This window comes from Odontesthes bonariensis, chromosome 3, assembly GCF_027942865.1.
Source record: "Odontesthes bonariensis isolate fOdoBon6 chromosome 3, fOdoBon6.hap1, whole genome shotgun sequence".
In the NCBI taxonomy this organism is placed as follows: Eukaryota; Metazoa; Chordata; class Actinopteri; order Atheriniformes; family Atherinopsidae; genus Odontesthes; species Odontesthes bonariensis.
This window is the reverse complement of record NC_134508.1, coordinates 9255848-9266119: the sequence shown is the minus strand read 5'-3', so window position 1 is coordinate 9266119 and position 10272 is coordinate 9255848. Positions and strand designations below refer to the sequence as shown.

The window sequence follows — 10272 nt, the reverse complement described above, 5'->3', positions numbered from 1 at the left end:
TTTTTTAAAGCTGCTCCATCGCTGCAATAACTCGATTTCCAACGTCAGTTACTCTGCACACTTGATGAATCTCGCTTCAAAAACGCCAGAAACAATCATGAGGTTCATTAGTTTAGTTAGTTTTTTGGGTTTGTTTTTTTTTGGATCATGTAGTTATTTTATTTTTTTTTAATTTTTTTTTTTGATCATGTAGTCTTTGTTTGTTTTTTTGGGATCATGTAGTTATTTTTATTTTCATTTTTTTGGGGATTATGTAGTTGTTGTTTTTTTTGGGGGGGGGGTCATGCAGTAACTTTTAAATTTTTTTTTAAATCAGCCACAAAGTCACTTTGAGAGGTTTCCGCCTTCATCGAGTGGTTTGGTCCAATCAGACGACACAAAGTTTTAAAAAGTTAAGAGCTCGGTCCGGCCACCAGGGGGCAGTAGGAGACGGATATTTGAATGTAACCTGTCCTGCAGACGCTGAGGTTGGAGGATTGTGTGGGGGGGGTGAAGGTGTGCTTTTGGGCCCGTGGCAGAACCAAACTGTGGTTCGATCCCGAGCTGCAGCATCATGTTTCTTTCTTTCTCACCTTTTTTTTCCGGTGTGTTCAGGCAGGTTTTTATCTGACCGGGGAGCGTTTGTTTTCCTCACCTTTTTGCAGTTCACACTAAGAGTTTCTAAACATGTAAAAAAAAAATCTTATCACTGTATATTGCTGTCCTCTTTTTTTTTTTTTTTTACGTGCTCCATTTATTTCTTTTCTTTCTCCGGTTCGTTCCTCCGTTTCGGGGGAAAAATACTTGACATAATGCGAGAGGGATTTTTTTTTTTTTTTTTCTGTATCAAACAGACTGTACTGTACATTAAATGGATGCAAGTCGCTGGTTTTCCTCTTTTTCACAACAGGGTGTCAGATGTTTGACTTCACTTTTTGTTTCACACACGAAGAACTTATTTTTGCACAGCGTCTTTTTGTGAATGTTAACCTGTTTCTGTATTTTATTTCCTTGTGTGTGTGTGTGTGTGAGTGTGTTATTGGGAGAGAGGTTGTCGGTGTGCATGCATGCGCACACGTCGTTTTGTCGTCTCGTTCCTCACAGGTCACGTTTTGTTTTTTTTTGTTGGGGGAAGAAATAAGAAGAAAAAAAAAACGTAGTTGTTGCCTTGTCACGAGTTTGTGGCTACATATAATTTATTACACTTTTTCTTTCGCTTTTTGCCAAACTTTCACCAAATACGACATTCTTTTCTTAGTTTCTTCATGTATTATTCAAAGTAAAAATGCCTTATTTTTAGCTGGTATATTTTGTATAGATGGTCTGTTACATCTCATCGTAAAGGGACGTGAGTCTGTCGTCTTTCCGTGCGCGGCAGTAACGGGAAAAACGGGAAGGTAACGCTGTCCAAATCACTACATCAGCTCCTGAAAGCCAATCGGTCGTTTCCCTTAAAGCACAAATGGAGAGTCGGCTCAAAGTGACTGTTCGCTTCCCCGGTGCCTCTAAAAAGTTCCGTTAAACGGTTTCCTCTTTGGCGACGCACGCGGTCATCCTTTCGGAAATGTGTCTCAGCGTCGGATGAGGCTGTTCATTTAAAGGGATATTCAGGCAGCTTTTCGACCAACAGATCTATTAATCGGACGGTTTTCCGGTGTGCGTAGATAAGACCCCGGAGGAAGCGATAATCGGTTTTAAGTCGTGCGGAGTGGGCCGATCTTGGCTTTTATTACATCCTACTGGAGTTTTCACGGCATCTTGTAGCACTACTGCGAACTTTGCTTGTTTTTGGCTGCAACCTGGGATTGTGGTTATTCTGGTCCTGGGTCGGAGTTTTAATGGCTGTGACTCCTAAAGTCCCAGGATGTGGGCTCCGGTAGGAGCCGAGCAGGCTAAAAGCTCCGTGCTTTCAACAGATATGGATGTAATGGAGAGTTTGGACGGGCATGGACGTGGGCTGAGCCCTAACTCTGCTCTGTAACGTCATGTAAACACCCGACTTTTTTAGATCGAGGTTCACGTTTTGAGCAGAACTGGGTAACGTAACCAATCACGTGACCTGATGTCACGTGATTGGCATCGGTTTGCCACAGAACCGGTAGATCTTCGCGTCTTTCTGTTGGTTGAAAAGCTCCTTTAAAGGTTTTGAAACGACATCAGATGTAGCAGGGTGGGGGTGGTGATGCACGAGGCCTTCTGTTAGCTGCTCAGTATGTGTCCAAACTTAAGCATCTGATTGTCCTCGTGGTTATTTGGAGGTTCCTGGTCTAAAAAAAAGCGAACCCAAAGCTAAATGATCTGACAATTTGGAGAGGAGGGAGCCCCCCGCGGCGTGCGACCGAGTCACGGCGCCGACTCTGCGTCCACGCTTTCTTTTTAACAGTGTTCTGTCTTTACATTGAAGTCCTTTTTTTTTTTTTTTTTGTTCACCACAGCAGTCACCTCAACGTGTAAACATTGATCTCTTATCAGAAATGATGTATTTATTGTACAGTTCTTGTCTTTACATTGTTGTCTCACGACTGATTAATGGCTGTTTTTGTTACTCTGGAAAGTCTCCCTAAAATACAGAAACATTTTGGTTCACATGGAAATGAAATATCTGCGTTTCTTTGCCGTCTTCATCACCTGCTAATCTGATTTATTTTTTTATTTTTTTTTTTTGACATGTTGGATTTATTTCTTTTTTCTTAAGCTTTGCCATCCAGCTTGAGGGTTTTATGAGCTGACATTTGCAGTCGCAGCTTTGCACCGTTACTGTTTCTTCAAAAATGATAAAACTTTTTTGTACGATGACTGAGAACTCAGTTTAATTCACCACAGGCTGATTTCCTGCCAGAGGCAGAGAGAGACTGGACTTAGATTACAGATGCATCAGGGCTCGGTTTACGAGTTTCTACATTTTTAGTTTATCGTGCCGGTTTGTTTTGCAGGAGCAAACCTGAAGCAATGACATTTTTAATTTGAGAAAAAGCAGTTCAACCATAAAAATGTTTAAAAACGTGATGGAAGACAGATGTAAAATAAAGATTTGGATCGGGCCGATGCAGGTTTTTAAAAAAGCAAACGCCCGAGAACCTCGCCGCCTTCATCCAACTCTGAAACCATCCGCCTCGATGCAAGTCTAAAAAGAAAAAGCTGAACAGTAAAAAACCGGTGACGGCTCCCCGTAGGCTGCGAGCAACCCAGTGCAGTGCACTGCAGAGGGTCGACCTTCGTGCAGGTGGAAACCCAGTCAACAAATAAGTTATGAGGTGGGGTTTTTATCTTTTTGGTTCCTTTTTTCTTATTTGTAACTATAGCTCTCTGTATTCCCATGTGGACCAATCTGATGAGTCAAAACATGGTATGTGTGATCTTTTATTGTGCAATAAAAGATGACTTTCAAGTTTTCTTCGTCTGTGGTCCGTCCTTCAGCTGGGGACGTCAGAGCGTTTTGGTCGAATCTCAGGTTCGTGGACCTGGGCCCAGATTCACGTGTCACGACGAGCTAATAAAACGCGTTGCACTCTTTTACTGTCGTGTACTAGTTGGTTACATTAGTTATAGGGCTGGGTAACGATTAAAATTTTTAATCTAATTAATCGCGCCATTTCCCCAATTAATCGCGATTAATCGCATTTGTATGCAAAATCCAAAAATGAATTCAAAAGTAGTGTATAGCTTTTAGTTTTACTTTAAATGTGCTGCCATATGAATGAAAGTGCCATAACATTTGTTGTGCAAACACACTTTTAACATCAGCATCTTTATGTAGTTTTTATGTAGAAGCCTCGCTCCACTGTCTGTTTCCTTGAATGACTTGCTGCTATCAGTTGTGTGTTTTGCCTTTAAGTGATATTTTAGACTGGAACTACTACGCTGAGAAGACAATTCAACTTGGCAGAGTTTACAGATGACTTTGGTTCTGTCGACTCAACCGTCTGGAAGAACTTTAAAATGAAAATGGCCGAGTAAAAGTTCCGTACCCTTCTCCATGTTTGGTGGATCCGCCGATTACTTTCTTTTCCTGTTCCGCAGCAGACAGCAGCAGACTTTTACAAAATAAAAGCCTGTGAGCAACAGACTTTTACAATAATAAACTAAATAATAAAACCTGCGCTGATGCGTGATTAAAATATTTGTCGGCATTAAATAATTAACGAGTTAACTCGCCCAGCCCTAGTTAGTTACTGATTAAACTGACCCATATCACCTAAACAACTTCAGGTTAAACCAGCGTATCAACTCACTACTTTGTAGATTAAATTAAAAAAAACCTTTACAGTAAATCCAAATGTACCAGAATAAAAAGCATCTTCGACCTTAACCACCCATCGCCTGCCAGCTGGTTAAATCTCCTATGTGAGATTATTCTGGGGCACAGCTGACCAATACTGGGGCACCGGCACCAACAAGAGGTGGGAGAGTCATATTTAAAGGTAAGTAAGGCAAATTTTATTTGTTTAGTACTTTTCAAGATAAATATCACAAAATGCAACAACCTGAAAATAAATGGAGGCAAAAGATGCTTTTTGAAAGGGATCACCCAGTCCACAGATCTCCGGCTCAGTGGGGGAGAGTCCCAGAGTCTGGGGGTCCGCTCCGTCTCCTTTAGTTCTCAGCCTTGTATGATGCACCTCCCTGAAATTTGATTATTTTAATTTTAGAAACAATTTTGGACTTGTTGAAATTCGAATCTGTTTTTTCAATCAGGTAAACAAATTCTAATGTAGTTATACAATTTCATTCCAGACTCTCTAAAGCAGGGGACCAGTAGGGGATGCACTTTTCGGCATAACACCTGTCCGATCCGTGCAGCTAGGGATGGGAATCCAGAACCGACTCCCAGTAGTTCGATCCCGTGGAATCGTTAATCCGCCTGCCCAACGATCCCGTTTATAGGTTCTGCTAACGTCTGACACATCTGTGCGATGACGTCATGTGCACGCTCCGTATTTTGGCTCAGAATGTTTCCAACATGGCATCAAGGCAGAAGCACTCCAAAGTTTGGTTATATTTCACCAAAAATGACAAAACTAGGGCCAGTTGCAACAGGTGCAGAGCTGTGATCACATCAAAGGGGGAAATACCTCCAACATGCTGAATCATGTGACCACACAGCATGCAGTTACTTTGCACGAATGTAAAGTCTTTGACATGTTGCTAAGCAATGGCGGCGACTCTCACAGGGAACTTGTGGCACAGGGTCTTCCATCTGAAAAGTCCCAGGTAACGTAAAACTTCCAGGTCCTGTTGGTTGTTATAATGTTAGCGACATGCTGTATGAATAATTTCCATCTGATATTAGCATTTAGTTGAGGAGGATTGCAAGAGTGAGGCGGGCTCAGAGGCGGGCTCAGAGGCGGGCTCAGAGGCGGGCTCAGGGGCGGGCTCAGGGGCGGGTTCAGAGGCGGGCTCAGGGGCGGGCTCAGAGGCGGGCTCAGGGGCGGGCTCAGAGGCGGGTTCAGAGGCGGGCTCAGGGGCGGGTTCAGAGGCGGGCTCAAAATTAAAGTTACTGCAGCAAAAGCCATTTGAACTATATATAACTGAATGAGAATCGATAAGGAACCGAAGCGACCAGCGATATCGATAATGGAACCGGAATTGCTGAATTCTCAACAATTCAACATTTTGTTTGGCCTGGTCACTGAGCAGGTAATAGTTTAACAAGCTAAAAGGGCTTTTGAAGCTTGTTTTTCCCACACAAAGGTTCTGATAAAGGTTGGTTAATACAACTGTATGAAGGCCTGAAATACTGACTGTTCCCTTATTTCTTTATAATGCATATCTTATTGTTTCTCTGATACTGAAGGAAGACGGATGGCACATACTTTAGTGCATGTTTAGCAGCAACGAAGGATGTAAACTAGGATTAAAAGAAAATATTTTCCTGTTCGTACCGTCGGTTTTTACTCGTTAAAACACAAAAAGGTACGAAAACAATGCAAAGATGGGAAGAAAAACATCTGCAACATTAAAATATATATATTTATTGAGTCATACATCCACGTTGTGGAATAAAATCCCATTTCGTCATAGGAGTAATGATAAATACACAGTTGACACAAGAGATGTGATGCTTTAACTGCTATGGAAAAAGGAGGAAAACCCACATTTTTACTGTGTCAGCCGAGCTTGTGCAGTATCAGATCAATCATTATAATATAACATTGTCCCATCTATTCATTCAAAGCGTGCAGCATGTTTTACATTGAACAATATGTCGCCCAAATCCTTCTCTATGCATTTAAATGCAAAGTCTGTCTGCTGGAATGAACTCTTAAACCTCTGGAAAACCTTTAATATCAACTGCACCTGATGAGATGAGTACTTCTTTTCTTATCTTGAATTTCTAGCCTAGCTCAGAGGAAACCGTAAATAAAAGGAAGCTGTAGGTTCAATCATCTGTGGCTGGCTGGAAACCAGTGTGTTTCTTTCTTGTGAAAACTAAAAATAAGAGAAGCTTTGTGCATTTAAGATTAGTTTTAGGATTTGCGAGGAGCATTTCGGTTGGAAATGAGGTGAAAGTGCAACATTTTTCTTGTTTTTTTTATGACATTTTTTGTAGTAACAACCATCCCATTTTCATTCCCTGCTGTTACGTCAGAGCCTCAGCACAGGGAGCCAGATGCATAAATGATCGTTATAAAGCAGGAATACGCAGTGAGAAATGTGCACGACTCACGCTCTTTTCGGGCCATTCGTAAACACATTCGTGGAGCAGTTTAACCCCGATATGTTGAAGTGGAAAAGCAACAAATCAAAGAAGAAGAAAAAAGTAGTTTATGGTTAGATTTTTTACGACATTCTCTTGTTAAATTGTTGTAGCTGTGGCTCAGAGTCGTGTGTAATGAGGCTTAGAACTGGCTCATGTTGCTGCTTTAGGTTTCCAAAGGCTGTTTAAGAAAATGGCCAACGGGCCCTGATCCATGTGAGTATCTGTGTCTTCCTCCACATGAAACTGAACACTGTACAGGCTTAGTGTTTATCAAAAGCAGATAAAGCAGTAGTTGTTGGTCCCCCGGCCTGCAGCTCTGATGCCGACGTGCATTTTTCGCCTCTTGTTTTTTTTTTTCTTACCTGTATCTTTTAAAGCAAACAGCCTTTTTTTTTCTGACCTTACAGAGCTGATCACATCTGTTACCTTTTTCCACATCAGCAGATTATTTTTATTTTTGGAGAAAAGACAGGAATGAAAATCAGGTTTGTGCATTTTGTGTTCAGTTTCACCGTAACTAAGATCACTGAGAACCACATGGACGCACGGCTTTAAAAAGCTGGGAAAAAGAATGCGTCTGCACATTACTGCCTTTGCGTGTGCACAGTTTTATGCATCCGGCCCCCTGGCGTCTTTGGCGTTTCCTGATGGTCCAACTGAGGAGATATTAGAGGCGGATTTCTGAGTCGGGGACAGTGAGGAACCTCACCAACCCGTGGTCCTCTTCCCTGAAAGTCCTGATGTTTGACTGTGCAGTCCACAGCCGAATAACTTGGATTATTGTAATAATTTACTGAACAGAATTACAGATCTTGTTCTCTCCGGCTTCCTCCCACTGTCCAAAAGCATGCATGTTGGGTTAACTGTCGTCTCTAAATTGTGATGGACCATGGATATATTATAAGTGGATACGGCGCCGCCTCTTAGCCGGCACAACGAATTTTTCCCAGTGGCCACTCGTGGTATTGCAACAAAAAGCTTTTTTTTTTTTTTTTTTTTCCAGTGGCCACTCGTGGTATTGCAACAAAAAGCTTTTTTTTTTTTTTTTTTTTTTTGTCCAGTGGCCACTCGTGGTATTGCAACAAAAAAATCCCCTGTGGCCCAAAAAGCATTTTTCCCATAGACCGCAATAGTAAAAGAGATGCCTTTAAAACTGTTCACAGGACGCCTCCAGCTGTAACTGCTGTTATTTTCTAATCTTTGTATTCTATATTTTTAAGTCATCAACTTTTTATCTATCAAAAAGTTTTCTAAACGGCCAGAAAAGCCCCAGAAAAGTCTCTTTTCCCAGCGTGACGTCACAGCTGTGTACGTGCACTGTGATGTGTACGTACGTGCATGTCCTTAACGCCCCAAAGCATCATAGGGGGGTGACTCTACTGCGCCTGCTCTATGGGCCGCATAACGCGGAAGTAAACCCGGAAGTCAGAAACTTTTCCGGCGCATGCGCCAGACAAGCAAAGCGGACGGCCATTTTGCGGTTCGGTATCCAGATAATATAATACATCCATGGCTGTGTTCAAAACCGCATACTACATACTACATACTGCAAACTGCATACTTCCTTTCTGCATACTGCATACTGATCAATCAGACAGTATGCAGAGCGTTTACCCACAATGCTTTTCCCTCCTGCCCGAGCCAAAATCAGCCGGCCTGAAGCTGATTTCACTTAAGCTCTAAACTCTGTAAACTTTAGCAACATTTGAAACATTTTCAGGTGAGAAAGTAGTCGTTTAGATCCCCAACGGGTTGCAAACCTGACAAAATACCGGCTACTTACAATTTTGTTCCCACGAATTCGGCGCTACTAAAGCTAGCCGCAGTGAGCAACGCACTTCCGGTTATTTTCACAAAATAAAATACCCGTTGCCTTTTATCATAGGGAAAGCCATTAGGATACAATTGGTGCTTTTGTTTTGAAAACAGGAAGTGAACCTACCCTCGTAGTAGCTAGCTTGAAACTGCTGTTTTGACAGGAAATGACGATCGGCGACATCACGTTACGTTGCATCTTGGGTAGTTTGAGTATGAGTAGTAACCTCATGATGCATACCCAACATTTCAGAGAATCTAGTATGCATCCGGAAACTTCTCGCTTACTCAAACTCCCATACTAACTTAAAAAGTTAGTAGGAGTAGTAGGAGAAGTATGCGGTTACCAACACAGCCTTATTCATGCGTTTGTCTCCAGCAGGTTAGACTGCTGTAACGGCCTGCTCACTGGGCTCTAAACGGGCTGTAAGACAGCTGCAGTACATCCAGAACGCTGCTGCTCGAGTCCTGACTAGAACCAGGAAATACGACCATATTAGTCCAGCGCTCAGGTCTCTGCACTGGCTTCCTGTCGCTCAGAGAATACTTTACTTTAAAACAGTACTTTAAAACAGCTCTGCTTGTGTACAAGTCTCTTCATGGTCGAGCACCAAAGTGCATCTCTGACATGTTAGAGCCAGATGAACCAACTCGGGCTCTGAGAAACTCAGGGAGGGGTTTTCTTTGGAATGATTTTAATTGCCTTCTTGTGATTTTATGCAGCTGTAAAGCACTGAACCCCGCCTTGATAGGCTCGGCCCCCCACGACCCGACGGTTGGATTAGGCGGGTGTAGAAAATGGATGGATGGATGGAGTTACAGATGTTTTCTCACTCTGTTTAGGTGAGATGTGCTCCTGTCACATGATCAATTATCAATACTTTCTATGCACACAGTCGATAACAACCTCATTGGCGGTTGGTGGACAACAAGTCAAAACGTTTGCAGGTTGTACAGTGTAGCTAAAAGCGTAAGGATTTCTGACAGGTGTGGTCGGGCGTCCGTCTCGTCCTCACGGATCGCCGCGCTCTCCGCCGGTTTCTGTCGTTCCGTTTGCTGAGTTTCCGGAATTGTTGCTGGCGAGCAGTCGTAGTCGTTTTCGTTCCCTCTTCCTTCCAACTCCTCCTTTTTTATTCCGTCTTCTCTCTAAAGATAAATGTGGAGAACGAGAGAATGAAAGCATCTTTTTGCTTCAGCCTTTGTACAGTTACGGTTGTATCTGTTCAAAAAGCCTAACGTCAAAACACATGTAATTTAAGAAAAGTTCCGCTGTTGTTCGCTGCTTTTAAGGAACATTTTCCAGTTAAATTATTCACAGACACACAAGGAATCAAAATTAGTCATTATTTAATCCTGTTTGATAAACACATGGCCTGATATCTCTGTTACCGGCAGCTTCCACAAGTGTAACAAAAGTCAAAAAGCCTTGATTTGGTTGCAGAGGGTGAAGAGTAAGAGGGTTCGTGGGCTGCAGAATCCTCATCGGTTCTTCGCCGGCCGTGCAAAACTCGTAAATCTTCAAACGTCTAAAGAGTTAAAGAGGCTCAATCATTTACGGAGGTGCTATCGATGGTGTTTAGAGTCGTAATGTCCTGGAAAATAAATCACAACGTTGACGAGGAGGATTCCAGCTTGTGTTTCACAGGAAACAAAAATCTGTGGAAGCTGCCAGAACTAAGCAAGCCATTACATGGGGGACTTTAACAGCTGAGGTTTTAAGAAGGGTGTTTCACCTTTTCGTGCGGAGGATGGATTTAACCTTCCACCGCGGAATCCCA

The 10272-nt window shown here is 42.5% G+C and overlaps 1 protein-coding gene across 1 annotated transcript in view; it reads right to left on the bottom strand.

Annotated features, from left to right (window-relative positions):
• Positions 1-9026: 9026 nt before the first annotated feature.
• The window catches only part of rspo4 (R-spondin 4), a 56882-nt gene continuing 55636 nt past the window's right edge, over positions 9027-10272 (bottom strand). The window contains exon 5 of the mRNA XM_075462005.1: positions 9027-9640. Coding sequence (XP_075318120.1) covers positions 9507-9640 — 134 coding nt within the window. The 3' untranslated portion in view covers positions 9027-9506. The remainder of the gene's footprint in view (positions 9641-10272) is intronic.